Here is an 18,900-nt window from a genome sequence, read left to right as displayed (position 1 = left end):
AGCCCAGAAAGGGCCTAGTTCTAGATTCTGAACCAGGCCCAGGGAGAGAGGTCCCTGGGAGGCAGAGGGAGTGGCAGTGACAACAATAACAACAATAACAACTACCTTTTGCTAACTTTAGGTCTCCTAGGCACGGCTTTGTGTGCCATGTCTTTATCCAGCAGCAAATATTGATTGAGCACTGCCGTGTCCCAGACATTGTCTAGGCGCTGAGGATATAGCAGTAAACAAAACAAAAGTCACTGCCCTCATGGAACGATAATCTTTGCCATTTCTGTATTTATATCTGTCGCCATTTCACAGATAAAACGGAGGCTTCAAGAGACCAAGTGACTTGCCTCTGGTCTGTGTGACTTGGGCTTCAAAGCTCAGATCCCCAGCTGTAGTTCAGAGGGGTGGGGGAACAGTGAGAACCAGGTTAGAAAGCAGGGAGGCCGTGCCCTACCCAGCCCCTGGCAACTCACCACACTTCCATCTGCCTGGGCTTGTCTTTCCAAAGGCAGCTGTGGCCACAGGGTATCCCCTGGGGAGAGGTGTGCTTTTAACTGGGGCCACTTTTTTGAGCTTTATGTAAATTACAAAATAGTCAAAAATTAGGGCTAATTTCCTTCTAGCACCCTCTAGATTCTGACACGCTCTTGATCCCCTCCCCTCCACCCTCCCCTTCACACTCACTACTGTGCAGACCAGTCGCTGAAGCAAAGTGGTTAGCAAGTTGCATGTATTTTTATTTTCATTTCTCAGATATTTCTTGAGCACCCGTTATGTGTAAAGGAACAGTGCTGGGTGCTGGGGACCAGAGGTGAATCTGACCCCACCTGGTAGGCATACACCTGGCACCCAGCTAACCAAGCAGGTGGTTGAGGGGCACAAGATGTCAGTGGCTGGCCTGGAGGCCCCAGGGTGGCTGCCATGTCTTACAGAAGGACTCTGGTCCAAGGCAAATCCCTTGGAGCCCTCACCAGCTGGGGTGGCTGCCCCAAAGTCCTGGACTCGGTGGGGAGGAGCGCAGAGGAGCCTCCTGTTTTGGGGCGGAAGCAGGAACTTCCAAGGGTGGTCTTTAGAAGGGCAGGGGCAGGAGGCAGATTACCACTCTGCCTGCTTCCTCCTCTCATCCTTCCGATTCTGCTTGCATGTCCTCTCCTGGGGGAGGCCTGCACTGTCCTCTCTCACCGGCCAACCCCTTCACTGTTTCCTTTGTAGCATTTCACACTTGTGTTTATGTCTAGGGTGTATTTGTTCAGCTCCTCCTTCCCTAAATTGCCGGCTCTCTGAGGGCAGCGATCCATTATTTTCATTCCTCTCTGCCGGCTCCAGCATCCGTGACATTGCCGGTGCTTAGGACGGCATTTGTTGGCCGGTTGAATGAACACCTGGGAGGCAGAATTGTGAGTTCTGGCTCTGTCCTTCCAGCTGCGTGACTCTGGCACATTACCCCTCTGAGTTTGCTGTGACATGTAGATAATGGTGCCACTGCCTTGGAGGGTAGCTGTATGGACTAGATGAGACAGTGCGTGAAAATGGTGGCTCAGTACAAGGTGGCTGCTGCTAATATTGTTGCTGCTTTATTACTGTTATTTCTAAGAATATTTGCCTTGGGGGTTGTGGGGAAGCTCCCATGGGAAGATATCAGTAGGTACCCAGCAGAGGGGCATGTCCCTAGTTTGGCCTGTGGACTGTGTGTCCCCATGTGGCAGCCCTCATGGTATGTCTGGTGCTGTCTTCCAGGGTGTGAAGGAGGCGGGCGAGAAGCCCCAGCGAGCACGGACGGCGGACAAGGCTGGCTGGATCAAGAAGAGCAGCGGGGGCTTCCTAGGGCTCTGGAAAGACCGCTATCTGCTCCTCTGCCAGGCCCAGCTACTGGTCTACGAGAATGAGGTGAGCACCTGCCTGGCCCTGAGGTTGGGGTGCTGGGGCAGGGGACAAAGTGAGGGCAGCAGGGGGAACCCAGAACCAGGCCTGGAAGATCTGTTCCATGTTTGCCATGCTGTGCAACCCTGGACGAGCACCTGCTCTTCTCGGGGTCTCCGCGGCACGGGACGGTAGCTCCAGATGCTAGTCTAGGGCTCCTGGATGAGGGGCTATTGGAAGTGTATGTGCATAAGGATGAGTGTGTCTTCTCAGGGGCAGGCCTACACTGCAACTCCCTGGCCCTGGGGTAGGTTCCACATATGTGAATGTTCCAGAAAACTAAAGCTTGCTCCATTTATCAATGATAATGGAAATAATACTTATCACTCATGTGTGTTTAGAGCTCTCGTATGACACTCTCCACAGTCCCATGAGTGCAGTCATCATGTCATCAGAGATGGATCTACAGAGATGGATCCTGGGGCCGAGGGTGGCCAAATGACTGCTCAGCCTCTCAGTGAATGAAGGAGCCGGGTCTAGAACCGAATCCAGTGCTCTTTCCACTCACTGATGCCAGCAAATAAACTCCACAGCCTATTTTGGGTGGACGTTCTCTAAAGCATATTGAATATTCTCTGCCTTCTTCATAAGGATGCGCCAGCCTAAATTGAGTCTTTCCTTGTGGCTCGGAGTCACTTATAATCAGACTGTACTTTTCATCTTGTCTTTCTCCTTTAACATCGAGCTACCAGTTGCTACTTTGCCATTTCTGCTGTCCTTGTGCCTCTCACAGTCCTCACATTTTCCCACTGCAGGCTGGCGCCCTATCTCATTTCAGCAGGCTTGGAACCTGGACAACAAGGGTGCTAAAATTGGGGTTAAGAGTTGAAAAACCTCTTGGTGACGACCTGAGGAGGAAAGGTCTTTTACTTATGATGTGTGTGTCCTGGGGTTGGGGCTGTAGAGGGCCCACCACTGAGCATGGGCTGTCACTGTATGCCTCCCACAGATGGAACACGCCGGGAGAACGGCCTGGCGGCAGAAAGAGCATCCTGCCTGTTCCTCCTCAGCCTCTCAGCATGCCTCGGGGTATCTTGGCAAATCCGTAATTGTCCCAGGCCAAGAAAGATTGGGCGCCGGGTCTCCGTGATTAAAGGAGCTACCCTTGAGGAGCACTTTGCCTGTCCGTCCCGAGGCCTAGGCTCATGGAGCTGGGGTGTCAGAGAAGCAGCTGGATGGGTCGTTCAGACAGCCCCCCAGATGGTCTGTACCACTGCTCTCACCAAATGAGGATGCGCTGTGGTGGCAGCAGGGGGATGTTTTTATAAATAAAGGGTGTTGTCAAGCTTTCTCCAGTCCCAGCTGCCTAAGAGTTGAGTGACAGGTCCCCAGCTGCCAGCCTGTCAGGCACTGCCAGACTTGTCCTGGGCTGCCCCTCCACATCTGGCCACAGCTGGGAAGCAGGAAGGAGCTTGCATCCCCTAGACATGAAAAACCTAAATCACCCTTTTAAAATAATCACTATTAAAAACCTCAGTTGAAGCTTCAGGAACTTCACCCTCTCAGGGGTGGGGAGCTTGGCCCAGGAGTGGGAATTGAGAAATGCTTATTAGTTCAATTCCTCTTTCTTGATGTAAGGAACTAGGCTAATGCGAATGGCTCTTGGCTGTCTCTTTGCTGTCAGTGAGGTTGACATTCCAAAAATGCTGCCCCCGCCCAGCGCCTGCTGGGTTATCTGTTTTTCTGGGCTGCAGAAGGGCCAGATGATTCAGCGATTCGGGTGGGGAGGAGACCCAGGACAGACAGCGGTGGGGAGCTGGGTGTGGAGATGAACCACCTTTGTGTCTGGGTCAGTAGTTGTCCAGCTGGGGAAGCATGTGCACGTGGGGCAGGTGACCTGCACCTTCTGCAACTGGGGGTCCTTTTCTAGGCAGCCCCCTTCCTCTGGATGCCCAGTAGGGGAGGACTTCCTGGGGTCTCACTCTGAGTCAGGCATTCAGTCCAGCAACTGGTCCTAAATACGTTGCTCTTGAGCTGCTCCTTTGTGGGGCAGGGCATTATAGGGAGAACAGAAAGGAGAGCAGACATGGGCAGCATAGGGTAGAGAGTGATGGCCCCGCAGGAAGTTAGGACTGTTCTTCCCATGGCAGAATGTCCCTAGCATCTAATTGGGTGCCTGCACACCCGGCAGGTGCTTTGTGGATGGGGGACCTCAAAGGAGCAAGGGAGCACCAAGGGGTGGGCAGTGGAGCTGCCTGGACCAGGTGGATTGTGCTACCCCTGTGTTGCGTGGAGAAATGTGGAAGGGATTAGAGACTAGGGCAGCGGTCGGCAAACTCATTAGTCAACAGAGCCAAATCTCAACAGTACAACGATTGAAATTTCTTTTGAGAGCCAAATTTTTTAAACTTAAACTATATAGGTAGGTACACTGTTATTAACTTAATTAGGGTACTCCTAAGGCTTAGGAAGAGCCACACTCAAGGGGCCAAAGAGCCGCATGTGGCTTGTGAGCCGCAGTTTGCCGACCACGGGACTAGGGGGGTTGGAAAGAGATGTGCATAGGCAAAAATGGGAAAGACACCTGATTGAATCTGGATGGGGAATTTCAAGCTGCCTGGCCACATGTTCCCCTTTCCCTCAGGGGCTGAAGGGAGGGTTCATCAGTGGTTATCCTCGTTAGCTGTACAGTCACCTGCTTTGAGAAAGTTTCATGTGTGGGCGCCACCCCCCAGGGATCCTGATGTAGTTGATCTGGGATGTTGCCTGGGCATTGGGATTTTTTTTTTTTAATCCTTACCTGAGGATATGTTCCCATGGATTTGAGAGAGAAAATATTGATGTGAGAGAGAAACATCAATTGGTTGCCTCTTGTACGTGCCCTGACCGGGGATCGACCCCACAACCCAGGCATGTGCCCCAACTGGGGGACCTGCGACCTTTTTTGGTGTATAGGATGATGCTCCAATCAACCAAACCGCCGGCCAGGGCTGGAGATTGGGATTTAAACAAAATTTTTTTAAATTGATTTCAGAGAGGAAGGGAGACAGAGAGGGAGATAGAAACATCAGTGATGAGAGAGAATCATTGATCAGCTGCCTCCTGCACACCCCATACTGGGGATCGAGACTGCAACCTGGGCATGTGCCCTGACCAGGAATTGAACCATGACCTTCTGGTGCATAGGTCGATGCTCAACCACTGAGCCACGCCAGGCGGGTGGCACTGGGATTTTTAAAGGTCCCAGGGCCACCAAGGTTGAGAAACAGAGGTTCTCAAACTTTTGTATACATTAGAATCAGCTGGAGGGCTGTTAAAACTCAGATTTCCCCTAAGATGATGATTCATTAGGAATGGAGCCAGAGAATTTGCATTTCTAACAAGTTCTCAGGTTGTGCTGCTGCTGCTGGACCAGCTACCACACTTGGAGGACCCTGGTGCAGAGCAACCTGTTGCTAAGGCACTGCCCATGCCTGCCTCTGCCCCTGGCAGGGAGGAGAGCGCTGTGCTGGGAAGAGCTCTGGCCTGGAGTCAGAGGGTGTGGGGTTGAGTTTGGCTCTGGCCCCTTATGTTTGGGTCTGTGCTCCTAGGGCAAATCAGTTCACCTCCAAACCTCATTCTCTTCCTCTATAAAATGAGGCAGGGGATTGGTTCTAGGACCCTCGTGGATACCAAAATCCATGGGTGCTCAAGTCCTTCATATAAGATTTCCATCTTATAGTGTTTGCATATAACCTACACACATCCTGTCATATACTTTAAATGATCTCTAGCTACTTACAATACCCAATGCAATGTAAATACTGTGTAATTAGTTGTTTAGGGTATAATGGCTATAAAGAAATGTCTGTACATGTTCAGTCAAGAAGCAACCACGGGTAGGCCTAACTTCATAGTTACATGTCAGCAACAATGTAACTTTCCCCCACACATGTTTCTGATTCGAGGTTGGTGGAATCTGTGGATGTGGAACCCTGGGAAACAGTATAGGCAGGTTCATGGAGGGAAATGAGGCCATTTCCTCTGCAGATATTTGAATCACTGCTTCCCAGATATTCCCCCCAAACTGCAGAGCACAGAGAGGTCCCGGGTGGGTGCTCTTGCTGGCAAGAAGGGAGTCTCGCTGGTGTCCAGGAGTGGCCTAGAGGAGGCTGACCGCTGTCCTGGCCACTGGGCCTTCTATTGATGGGGCCTCAGGATGACAGCCTGGGGTGGGGTGCTCTTAAAGGGGCCATTGCGCTCTCCATTGTGCAGGCCATGGAGAGTGGCCTCTCTCCCCAGCCCAGGGTCAGCAGTGGAAGATGCCAGTAGAGAATCAAGTCAGGTCACTGTGGTGAAGGCAGGGATGTCGCCCCGAGCATGCCTTGTTCACGCTTCCCTCTGTGGCTCTGCCTGGAAAGCCTTTTTCTTTCCTTTTTTCATTTTGTGACAGCTTGCTCCCTCTTCCAGGCTAACTTTCCGCACATCTCTACCTGGTCTCTGGGCCTGCGTGGACCCCCAGGCACCCTTTCTAAGCCTCTCCAGCTTCCCAGGTTTCCTCCTACTGCCTTAGGAACATTCAAGTCAGCCCTGTTCCCCATCTCCGGATGGTGAGCCCCATCTCTCACGTGCATTGTGAGCCTTGAGCGTGTCCCTCCAGCCAGCACAGACTGAATGCCGGGGACTGAATATCTCATCTTGGTGATTGATTGGCAGGCTGGGGTCCCCCTCTGCCCAAGTGATGTCCTCATTGGATGGAACCAGGGTCCGAGGCGGGACCTGGGTGTCTGAGAGTCTGGGTGTGTCCTGCTCTCACCATTTCATGTCCCCTCTATCTCTCCACAGGACGAGCAGAAGTGTGTGGAGACAGTGGAGCTGGGCAGCTATGAGAAGTGCCAGGACCTGCGTGCCCTCCTCAAGCGGAAACACCGATTTATCCTGCTGCGATCCCCAGGGAACAAGGTAGGGCTGTGCCAGCTGGGCCTGACCCTCCTCCAGGCTGGGTCTGCTTGGGAAGATCATCCCTGGAGGCTTCCTAAGACAGGCTGGGCCCCGGGATGCAGTCCACGCATTCTCTGTGGAGTGTGCCTGAGGCTCAGATCTGGGGCTGCCACAGGTGGGACCTTTTGCGCGTTTCGACTTGGAGTCTTCCCAGCCCCTGGTTGTAGGAGATGCGTGTAGAGCTCTGCTGAGAGCTCTGCTCCCCTCTTCCCTTCCAGGCCCTGGGGCCTCCTCCCAGGCTGCGGTTGGAAAGTAGCCTTTGGGAGGTGGGGCACTTGGCTTTCTCCCACACCCTGGACACAGGAGGCCCAGGGATGAGGCAGGAAAGCTGAGGATGAGGCCTGCATCCCACCAGACCTCTGACCCTGTGACACAGTCTGGGCCAGAGGGGAAGGAGCGGCCTCCCCATTATCCCAGGCTTCCTGGGTGGGCCCTCTATCCTGGACTCAGGCGGTGGAGACATGCAGCCTCCCAGCTGCCCTCCCTTGCACGCTCCTCTGGCTAATGCTGGAGAGTCTCCTGCCCAAGAGGTTCTCCCCCTGGGACATGCTCTGTGTACAGATGAGGTTGCTGTTTGCACCACATGTCTCTGGCACGCAGTCCGGGTGAGTGACGCTGGCGTAGTTTCACACATGTCAGGAGGGAGTCAGATTGAGGTTGGCGTGTACAGTACCTCTGGCCAGATCTCCCCCTCTGCACTGGGTCACGCCTCTCCCGACCTCTGCACGTCATGTGGAGCCTCCCAGAGTGGGGCTGAGTCACCGATGCGGGGGGTTGGGGAGCGGGTCTGACCTGGGCCTGCTGGAGGCCATTCTGTTTCTTCCCCAGCTTTCAGGCCAGGAGCCCAGTCCTCGGTGGCTCTGGGCCTTGGAGGCCATGCTGTTCTACTCACTAATCCTTGGCCCTGCTCTGCCTGGGTGAGGGCAAAGAAGCAACTGTAGGCAGGGCTCTGACTCTGGGATTGGGGGTGTGCCCACGGGGGCGGGGGGCAGGTTTATAGTGTCATGAGGGTTCATGGGGCTGGGCCCAGGTTTCACGTGGTATCTGCTACTTAGGGCTCTGTGAGAAGAGGAGAACTGTATTTTGGTCTCTCGGGCCAGGAGCCCTTATCCTGCTGGGGAGGCCTGCTTTCTCTCTGGTGGGCACTGTATTTGTGCATGTGTGTTTTGAGAGACATGGAGTTCATTATGTGTTAAGGTCTGCACCTGTGTGTACAGTGCACGTGGGTGCACCTCTTTGTGTTCACCTGGCCACGGTCTGTTCGGGTCTTTGGGTGTCTCTTAGTGAGCGTATGTGGACGTGGAGTGGAGGGGACCTGGCTTCTGTCCTCTGCCAATCCTGGGCCCCTCCTTTCTCCTGTTCTGAGGATCAGCTGGCGGTGGGATAGGTGGGCCAGGCCCAGTGCAGGGTGGGACATCACCTTCGGAGAAGCCTGTTTGTGTATCTACCTTCTCACCTGCTTCGGCCAACACCTCCCTTCCATTCCCCAATTCTTCAGAGTTCAGGTTGGCTCAGGGTGACCCTGGGAACAGGGTGATCAGTAGGGAGTGTGCTGTGGAGCAATGGGTGGGGGCTGCAGAGCAGTGGGAGGACAGTACGCCCTGCTTCCAACTCAAGGGCCCCCTGACCCTCGCCACCCCAGGAGCTCACACAGACAGTGGGAGCTCTCCAGGGGGCACACGGGGGACCACCCAGAGTACCACATCCCCCGCATCCTCTCACCCTCCTTTCCTATCGCCCTGGGTGTTCCCCATCCTCAGTGACGCTGCCCTCTGGCTGGGAGGTCACATGACCCCGGCTGTCTGGTCCTGAGGCCGCCTGTTTTTCCTTCTAATCAAATAAACAAAGACTCCAGTGTCTTGCATGCCCCTCTCCCCCGTCTCCCCATCCCCACGCCCCTGCCATGAGGTCACAGGCAGACGCTGCCAGGAAGCGGGGTGGCCCTGCCGGGCCTTGCTGCCTGCTGGTCCCAGCCAGCTTGGCCCTTTCCTTTTCCTGCCTCCCCTCCCCTCCCACTTTCTGCCCCTCTGCCATTTTGTCCCCCCCGCCTTCCCAGGCCAGTGTGGGTCTATGCTGTGGCCAGACTTGTTAGCTCCTAAAGTCCTTTCTCCTGGGGCTTCTTGGCTGGAGAACTTGGGTGGAAACCTGTGTAGCCTGTGGCTCCTCAGGACATGGGGGTGGGGGTGGGGCAGGAGGAGCAGCTCCTTGGTATTCTGCTTATCCCTGTTCTGATCACCCTGTGGGATGCCTGGCTCATTCAGCAGAATCACAGGGTTCCTGAGGGTGGGGCTGGGTCCCGTTTCACCTTGTATTCCTTCTCCTGGGGTGGCCCTTTGGCCTACACCCTCCTCCCTGCAGCCTGCCTCAGGGGGCTGGCCAACAGGAAGGCCAAGTTTGGGTTGGGTTCAGTGGTTCTGCACTTGTCCCATTGAGGCCCCAAATGAAAAGACTTATGCAGGGTGCCATTGCAGGTTGGTGAGACCAGAACTCTGATCTCGACTCCCAGGCCAGTGGTCTTTTTCGCCCCACTCTTGCTGCATTTACTGCTGTATTCAAGTACTTACATGCCTCCCAAGCTCTCTGGGATGTTAAGTTCTGCACCAGGCAGGGGCCCACCAATCAGGGCCTGCGAGCAGGAACAGCAGCTGGCTCAGAGGCACTGGCCCTGGTCCACCTTTTCACAGCCCCATCCCAGGGCTGGGTGGGCCCTCGCAGAGCCTGGATGCAATGCTGCTCCTCCCTGAGCTCCCAGCAGCCCTGATGGCTGGGCTAAGAGGCAGTTGCCAAGGTGCCCTAGGGTTTCTGACTTAACTGCAGATCTGCTGCCAGGATCGAATTTACCCTGGTCATGCAAATGAGCATTTGGCTGTGCCTGGCATGGGGGGGCGGGTGGGACCCGGGGCCTGGTATGAAGAGAAGCGGGAGGCAGCCAGGAGGAAGTTATATAATGAGGATGCTGAGGGGCCGGGGGGACTTTGGTGTTACATAACTGGGAGAGTGGTGGGAAGGAAGGCGCTAACACCAGGGCAGGGGGGATGGGCAGGCTGGCGACCCGCCCAACAAAGAAGTAGGGCATCTTGAGGTCAGAGAGTGGGCAATGGCCCAAAAATGGGGTAAGGGAAGGAACCTTGGGCTATTTGTTTATTGGCTCATTCATTCGTTTATTGGCTCATTCATTCAGTAACTATTTACTGAGTACCTACTATGTGCCGGGCCCTGGCTTGAGTCAGGTTGGATTCCCTCAGCATTTTTTCCAGGTGAGAAAACTGGGGATATTTTGTCCAGAAGGAAGGCCATGGTGATAATTTCTACTACTGAGCACTCTATGCCCAACTCCAGATTTAACACTACATGTCAGCGACCCTCACAGCGCCATAGGCAGGTCAGGGTGGTGGTCTCCTTTTACAGACGAGGAAGCTGAGGCTCAAGGTCAGCCAGCTGTAAGTGGTGGTTTGTCTAGTTCAGACCCCACTGCTGTGTCCACCATGCAAAGCAGCCCCTCAGTTTGCATGGCCTCGCTCCTTCCATCATTTTCTGTCTGGCCTTGGGGCCTGGCAGGCGGGGGGCAGGGGGCTCTCTGAGCTGCCCTCTGATTCTAATATAGGAGCTTGGAGCTCCTGCCCGAGATGGAGAGGGACCTGTGGGGTGGGTGGCATAGGGTCTGGAGTCAGGAGTCATGGGATTACTTTAGGCCACCGTGGTCAAATCCCCTCCCATCTGGTGAGCCTCTGTTTCCCCATCTGTAGAATGAGGAGGTTGGGAAGGACCCCAATGCCCTTTCTTACCATCTATGATTCAAGGCCAGAAAGGAGGCCCTGGGACTTTGTTATCTGTGGCCAGGACTGCTGTGGGGCCCACTGGGGAGCTGAAGGTGATTCTGGTTCCAGTGGCCTTCTCCATGGACACCCTCATGCTTGTCACCTCTGTCACCTCAGTCCCAGGAGACTGGGACTACTCCTGCTTCAGAGAAAACAAGCCCAGAGGTCAGGCAGCTGGCAGGGGCCAGACCTGAGCTCCCTCCCCAGGGCAAGGCTGACTCCAATCTAAGTCTGACAGCTGCACCAGGGGAGAGCCCTTGCTCAGCTGGACCTGTCCACCCCGTTCCCCTGAAGCCCCAGTGGGGGGTCGTTGTGGTTTGCTCCCAGCCAGCTGTGCATGGCCCACCTTGGATTTGGGGTGGGAGCTTCCTTCAGACCCCAATGTGAGCCAGGTTTAACATCTGCCCTCTACCCCACCCATGCCCCCTGCAGGTCAGCAACATCAAGTTCCAAGCACCCAGTGGGGAGGAGAAGGAATCCTGGATCAAAGCCCTCAATGAAGGGATCAGCCGAGGCAAGAACAAGGCTTTCGATGAGGTGCGATGAAGTCCTGTGGACAGACAGCTCTGTGTCCCCTTCCCCCCTGTGAGCTCAGGGACCCTGCCCAGCCTCACCTCAGACGACCCCTTGATTATGTCGCTGCTACAAACTGGGCCATGCTATTGTTACCTCATGTAATCCTCACAACACTCCTCAAAGTAGGTGGTGGCATTCCCACTTTACAGATGAGGAAACTGAGGTGTAAGGAAATTAAGTTACTTGTTAAAATGGGTAAGTGGTGGGGTAGAATTTAAAGGCTTGTAGACCAACAGCAGGTGGGCCCAGCCAGAGAGGTTTGGGGGGTGAGCTGAAAGCCAGAAAGCTCACTTTTCAGTTTGGCCATGAAGTGGAAGCCAGGCTGGCTCTAGCCCTGGGCCTCCCTATCTGCCTGCAGTGGCCACCCACCCCTGTGCTGTAGTGGTGACGGTGGCCACAGTGGCCACAGCCAGGCTTGGGACAGGCAAGGTGTCCCCCGAGACCAGATCTCCTAGGGAGGGTCATCTTTGACAGCGTGGGTTTGTAGCTATTTGGGCTAAAATGGTCCTGGAGGCTGCTTGGGGTGGCCCCGGGATTGCAGAGGTCTGAGACCCGAGGGGGGCAAATTTTCCCAAGGCTCCTAGTTCATGTCGCAGTGTGACTGGCATGCTCGGTGCTTCACCAGCTGGGAAAATATTCCCCTTTTGTGGGGCGGGCGATGGGAGCATGGGCTGGGCCTCAGCCCACAGTCTGGGTGGAGTGGGGTCAGCTCCTCCTCTGAGGAACAGGAACAGTTGGACCCCAGGTAGCCTGAGCCCTGAGCCTCACCTGGGGGCTGGACAGTTTTAGCCCCCCCACCCCCCGCAAAGGGACAGGCTGCTCCGGGCTCAGAGTCTAGATTTCCTGTGTGGAAATCACTCTGTGTCTTCCTGGGCTAGTCCTCACCCTTTTCCTTACCTCAGAGAGGAGATGCTGCCTCTGGACGCTCGGGCCCAAGGGTCCTGGGGGAGCAGCTGGGGCCAGGGAAGCCTGTTCTGGAAGCAGACACCAGGGCATCATGGGCTAACTCCTCGCCGTCCCCAGCTAAGCCCAAAGGCAGCCTCGGGGCCACTTACATTTCTGCAGTGGACCGAGGGGCAAGGGCTGAGAGCCCATATTGGGGCTGGAAGACTGAGCCCAGAGAGGGCGGCTACAGAGAGGGGGAGAGCCTCGGCCTGCAGCGCGATGACAGAGGCAGTGCAGAAGCGGAGAGCAGAGGTCGGACATGGGGGGATGCTTCAAAGAGAGGCAGCGATGGGGCTCTGACCCTGTGAGTGAGGATGGGGGTACAGACTCTGGCTTTGAGTTAACACCTGGGCATTTCCTTCTCTCCCCAAGGCTTGGTGGGGACTGACCTGGTTCCTTCTCCTTCCCAGATAAAGGTGGACAAGAGCTGTGCGCTGGAGCATGTGACCCGGAACCGAGTGCGTGGGGGCCAGCAGCGCCGGCCACCTACGAGAATCCACCTGAAGGAGGTAAGACTTTGCCCGCAGCTTGGGCAGATGGGAGGTCAGCTGAGCCCGGGACCAGCTCCTTAGGATGGCAGCCAGGCTCGGGCCCCCTTTTTCCTGAGGACGCCTGGCGCTGGGGCCTCCTGAGCCGTGTGCGGGGTCTGAGTGCAGGCACATGTGTTAGCCGTGCTCAGCGTGTAGGTGTGCCTACTGCACTGTGAGTCCACACACCAGCCTCAGCCAGTTGGTGCCTGAGGGAGACAGACCCCAAGTGGTCTGTGCCTCTCAGAGTCAGCTCCCAGCTGGAGAAAGACATGCAAGCAGCGCTGTGTCTAGTTTTTGCACAGAGGACCCCCTGGCATTGAGCAGCCCTGGAAGGGTGGAGAGGATTTCAATTGGCAGATGTGGTGCGAGGGAGGTGCTGGTGGAGGGAATGGTGTGAGCTGAGGCAGGAGGCAGGAGAGTGCAAAGTGTGCCAAGTCCCTTGGGGAGATGTTTCAGAGAAGGTGGGGTCGGGGGAGGAAATTGGGAAGACCTTGAATGCCGGAACTGAGGACAGGATGGTGGGAGGGTGTGTTCCAGAGGTCAGTTTGAGGCCCAGGGTAGCAGGGGTTTGGATGGAGGGAAGGAAAGGTAGGGGACCAGGAGGAAGAGGAGCAGTGGGGGCTCCAGGCTCCCAGAGGGGTTGAAAAGGGAGGGGCCAGTGGGAGAGAGACTGGGAAGCAAGAGTCCGCCCGGCTTGTGAGTGACGGCAGGCTGGGGAAGGTGCACTAGACAGAGAAGGAGGGTTGTCAGAGGAGCCTCCACGCCTGGAGGCTGGGCAGTTTAGAGGCCCTGGGCACAGGGAATTTGGGAGAAGATATGGGCAAGGGGAGGGGTGACCGAGGAGCCCCTTTCAGATCGTTGGGGTGCATGGTGGGGTGGTAGAGACCATGGAGGTCAGGAAAGAACCTCAGCACATGCCACATTTGGGGACTGAGGGGCAGTAAAGAGCCAAGGAAGAGGAGGCCAGGAGGCGAGTGGCACATCCAGGGGGAGAAGGGCATAGGGCCCTAGGTCATCAGCCAGGTTGGCAGCCACAAGGCACAAGGGCGGGTGAGAGACAGGTAGGTGGTAATGCTTACAGCATATTCTCTCAGGGGGGTCAGTTTGGGACCATCCTGGGGTGCAGAGCTAAGGGTGCTGGAGTGGGAGACCAGAGGAAGACAGAAGGGAAAGGGAAGGGGCCAAGGTCGTCAGAGAGTTTGCTTTGAGGTGAGGCAGCCTGTTCATGTCTGTCAGCCGAGGGGAAAGCTGCAGAGGGAAGGACTGAAGTAACCAGAGGGGCAAGGCGTACCTGAGGGGGGAGATCTAGGAGGTGCGGGGAGGGCCAGCTGGTTCAGGGAGGGAGTCTCATCCCAGTGACTGAATGTGTGTGTCGCCAGTTCACCTGTGTGCGTGTAAAGGGGAGTGAGGGTCCCCGCCAGGACCCCACCATCTGAGGGACCAGGGAGGGGCCTGCTGCCCAGCCCTGCTCTCAGGCCCTGGGGCTCCCTGGGAAGGTCCCCAGGACCAGGTGTGGCTGCTGGGTGTCCCTACGGAGCCCTGGGCCAAGTTGGTGGCAGCTGTCTGCTTGGTGCAGCTGTTCCCCTCTGGCAGTCAGCTGTAGTCCAGGGCTGCCTGTGCCTGGGGCCACATCGGACCATGTGAGGAGAGTGGGCACAAGCTGCTGAGCAGCTGGGCAGGCGAGGGCTGGAGAGATCTGGGCCAGAGGGCTGGGTGTAGGGCTGGCAGCCTGGACAGAGGTCTCCAGGGAGGGGAAGCAGAAGTGAGTGAGCGCACACCATGCTGGAGACTTATATTGAGTACTGGTCCTGACACCTACGGGGTGGGTGGGTGCAGAGAGGGAACCCTCTCAAGGCCATACAGCCAGGAAGGGTCAGAAACAAAGCTGGAACCATGTGCCCGGCTGCCCAGGCCAGGACAACCGCTACTAAAAAGAGCGGCCACTTTCCTTGGCTGGAAGAAGCCGGCCGGGGCACCGAGAGGACAGCCTGGCTCTGACCTCTGGCCTGTGATTCTGACACAGGGAATTCTCCAAGTGAGAGAGCAGAGGATTCATCAGAGGGCGTGGAAAGGGGCCTGGGGACCTGGGCAGCCTGGAGGGGAGGGCTTTAGGACCCTTGTGGGCAGGCACATCAGACCCAAAGGCTAGTCGTCCATGATGATGTCCATATGCTGCCCCCACCAGGTAGCCAGCGCAGCTTCTGATGGGCTTTCTCGCCTGGACCTCGATGCTCTGGACAGCAGGCCGCCAGTGCTTACCCCCGGCGATGACGACAACGCAGCCCCGCCCCGGGAGGCCCTCCGGCCCCTCCTGCCTCCTGCCAAGCCTTCCCCAGCTCCCGAGGTGACCGCCCTTGGTGACAGAGGGGAGACCCCTGTAGGGGAGAGAGCCCCAACCCCTGTCTCAGCAAGCTCTGAGGCGCAGCCTGAGAGCCAGGAAGACGCAGAGACTGCAGTGGGGGAGGACAGCTCCTCTGAGCAGCTCCCCAGGGTCCTGCCTGAAAAACTGAAGGTGAGCTGGGACAACTCCAGCCCCGAGGAGCCCCCTGTGCCTGAGAGCTCGGAACCACCCCACGTGCCCTGTTCTGAGACTTCCGAGTCTTCGATCAAGGAGGGTGGGAAGCCCCCTACGCCCCCACCCAAGATCCTATCGGAGAAACTGAGAGCCTCCATGATTGGGGTGGAGGCTTCCGGGCCAGCCCGGAGTCCCGGGGCCTCTGAGACCTCTGCCCCAGGCTCAGCGCAGGTCTCAGTGAATGGCATGGACGACAGTCCTGAGCCTGTGGAGCCATCCCAGGCTGCTGGCACTCCGGGAATTCCCCCGGAGAACAAAACCGCTTCTACAGCGTTCCCCTGGGAACTGCCGCCTCAGAGCCAACCCCGCCGCTCCTCCATGGGGGACCTGCTTGGGGAAGGCCCCCGGCGTCCACAGCAGCGGCTGTACCGGGCCCAGCTGGAGGTGCAGGTGGCCTCAGAACAGACGGAGAAACTGTTGAACAAGATGCTGGCCAGCGAGCCGGCCCCGGTGAGCGCCGAGACACTGCTCAGCGAGGCCGTGGAGCAGCTGAGGCATGCCACCCAGGCCCTGCAGGAAATCCGAGATCTCGGAGACCTGAGCCAGGAAGCACCGGGGCTGCGGGAAAAGCGGAAGGAGCTGGTGACCCTCTACAGGAGAAGTGCACCCTAGGGCCTGCCGGCCGGGGCAGGGTCCCTCCTGCCTGCCCTGGTTCATCGAGCCCAGCCCTGCCAAGAAATGTGCTTCTGCCCAGGCTGTTGAAGGGCCATCGGACATGTCAGTGTTTGGCCAGGACCTGCAGAGGCTCCGGGCATCCTTCCTGCCTGGCCTTGGCCAGCGGTGCAGGTGTCACCCAGGACCACTGCCTGGCTAACTGGCCTGGCCTCCGGGCCCTGGCTCGGGCTGGGAGCACACACTCAGGACCTCTGTGCTGGCATGGTTGTTCCAATCTGCCCCAGGGCTTTGGCACAGCACTCGGGGCTCTGGGGGTGGCATCATCTCTGCTTCTCACCCCCCGTAGTTTACATTCCTGACTTCTGAATAGAGCACAGCTGAGCCCCCCACAGCCTCTATGTCCAGATACTCCCAGGCAGACAGCCTCCTAGCAAAGGCAGCTTCAGGTCGTAACCAACCCTTCTGCCCGCCTATTCCCAGTAGCTGCTGAGGCCTTGGGTCCAGGCTGTAGGTTCATCCCTCAGCTGAAAGCCCCTGAAGGCAGGTCAGAGGCAGGTGTGAGAAAGCCATTTGCCATGTGGCCCCTCTCTGGGCCTTCCTGTTCTGCGGGCCTCCCCTGGTGAGTGTGGCAGGAGGACTCCTGGGTGGAGGAGGAACCTGAAAGGTCTCCTAGTCTAGTCCCTGCCTCTGGACCAGCTTGTGTCCAGCCCCACGCATTCCTCTACAGGTGAACTTCAGAACGGCCCGACGTCATCGTCAGAAAATCCTGTATGCGATTCATTCTAAATCCGCCTTCAGGAGAGAAACTGCCCCAACTTCTGTGCCTCCCCAGATGGGATTTCTATCTGGGTCTCTGTGGTTCCTCCACAACCAAACAGGTCCACTATCCTAGTCATTTATTCTTACGCTGAGGGGTATGTTGGGATCTGAAACCACATCCTCTCCCCACCGCCGCTCACCCCTCTGGCTCAGGCCCCGGATGGGCTGCGCTTCCTGAGCTTCTAGTGGAAGGAGCATTTTCTCCTGGCCTGGGCCAGCACCCTGGGCCTCTCCCGAGCCCCTCCCTGACTCCAGGAGCACATCTGCTCTCCATCCTGCTGTGGCAGCTGGACTGAGGGCAGAGCCTGTAGGTGCAGAGCCCCTGAGGGCTGCAGCCACTTTCCCTGGGGCTTGTGGGAGCGGGAGCAGCTCCTGACAGGCTTGCTCAGGGGGTTCTGCCTGTGCACTTTTGTTTACTGAAAGAGAGGAGAGGGAGGGCCACAGCCGTGTGCTCTGGCCTTTCTGCCCACCACCTGCCTCCGCCACCAGTAGTGCCCATGAGGCCTGCCAGTGCAGGCCGATGCCTTCTTTACTGTACTTCTACCTGTTTTTGAGGGTAGTAGCCAGGGGTCAGCAGGGGCCAATAGAGGTCCACTCTGTAGCCTGTACTGGGCAGGCATGGGTGTGAGCAGCAATGCCATGGCTCATGAGCCCCCGTGGGTCTCCCCAAACCACACTCTTTGGAAAAACTAGGCTTCCCGGCCACATTCTGCCTGTCCGTCTCTCTCCAGTGTGGGAGCAAGAACACCATCAAGTACCCACAACCATGTGGCCCCTGTGGTCTTGCTTTGGGGAACGGCCCTCCTGTGAGGGCTGCCGGGCTTTAGCCCATCACCTGTTTCAGGGGCAGGAGCCTCCATTTCTCCTCTGATAAGTGACCAGGAGGAGCTCTGGGGCAACCTTAGTGGCCTAATGCCATTGGCTCCTGTAGGGTCCCTAGACCTGGGCAGCCTGGGCCCCAAGCGGGGAGGCTGCTTCCAGGGAGGAGGATGGGAAATTGGCAGGGGCTGCCTTGCCTGCCTCCGGAAGGAGGGTGGCATTCCATGTCTTCTGCTTATGAAGCGCCTTTCTTGAAGTTCGGCAATAAATCCCTTTTTATGGAACTTTTCTGCCGCAAGCCTGTTTGTTGGTGTGGGACCAGCTCCAGGGCTGACCTCAAGGAGCAGGGGTAGGAGGTTGGTCGGTGGCCTCGCCGGTCCTCCAAACCCCGTGCTAGGGCATCCTTCCCATAGGCCGGGCGGGGGCGTCGCCCTACACCGTGCTCCCCCTTTGCTATGTCACCACACATTTATACAGGCTGGGGATGTCAGGAACAATGCTTTTCAATGTTTAAAAGCTTTATTTGGAAATTGCAAACAGAAAGGTTGCAAGAGTAAGAATAGCACATAGAACACCATTACACTCATACCCTGATGGACTCATTGGTTTATTTTTTGAGCCTTTCACTTTTTAACATGTACACACAATTTTTTTCTGAATCATTGGAGAATTATCATGGTCCCTTACCGCTGAATACTTCAGTGTGTATTTCCTAAAAATAAGTGTATTCTCTTATGTAACCATAGTATAGTTATCAATTTCGGAAAACTCAACGCCAGTATGATAGTTACTATTCATATTACAATTTTGTCATATGACCCAATAATGTCCTTTATCATACTTTTCCTCTAGGGTAGGGTTGGATATTGCTAATGCATACATGTCTCTTTAGTCTCCTTTAATCTGAAATATTTCCACAGCTTTTATCTTTCATGACATGGACATTTTTGAAGGACACAGTCCCTCCTCTTATTTTTTTTTAATCCTCACCAGAGGATATGCTTTTTATGATTTTAGAGCAAGGAAGAAAGAGAGAGAGAGAGAGAGAGAGAGAGACACTGATGGAGAGAAATATCCATTGGTTGCCTCCCCGTATGTGCCCTGACTGGGAATCAAACCTGCGATCTTTTGGTGTACGAAGGACACTCCAATCAACTGAGCCACCCGGTCAGGCCCCCACCTCCCTTTTTAATAGAACATTCCTCACTTGGGGTTTGTCTGAGTTTCCTCATAATTAGATTGAGGGTATGGATTCAGAAAACTGCACAGGTGCTCCTAAGTCCTTCTCAGGGCATGACATCTGAGACACATGCATCCATCAGCCCTTCATTGATGATGTTAATTTTGATCACCTGGTCAAGGTGTCTGATTT

The 18,900-nt window shown here is 56.2% G+C and overlaps 1 protein-coding gene across 1 annotated transcript; it reads left to right on the top strand.

Annotated features, from left to right (window-relative positions):
- The first annotated feature begins 1,461 nt into the window (after nt 1–1,461).
- Nucleotides 1,462–17,812, top strand: PLEKHO2 (pleckstrin homology domain containing O2). Its single transcript, XM_006770834.2, has 6 exons — nt 1,462–1,538; nt 1,729–1,878; nt 6,676–6,792; nt 11,082–11,186; nt 12,581–12,679; nt 14,886–17,812. Exons 1-6 carry the CDS (start codon nt 1,503–1,505, stop codon nt 15,885–15,887), a joined length of 1,509 nt encoding a protein of 502 aa, XP_006770897.2. The 5' UTR covers nt 1,462–1,502; the 3' UTR covers nt 15,888–17,812.
- The last annotated feature ends 1,088 nt before the right edge of the window (nt 17,813–18,900 follow it).

The sequence above is a fragment of the Myotis davidii genome, unplaced genomic scaffold (assembly GCF_000327345.1).
Source record: "Myotis davidii unplaced genomic scaffold, ASM32734v1 scaffold461, whole genome shotgun sequence".
Lineage (NCBI taxonomy): Eukaryota > Metazoa > Chordata > Mammalia > Chiroptera > Vespertilionidae > Myotis > Myotis davidii.
Note: the sequence above shows the minus strand (reverse complement) of the source record. Positions and strands in the feature narration are given on the sequence as shown.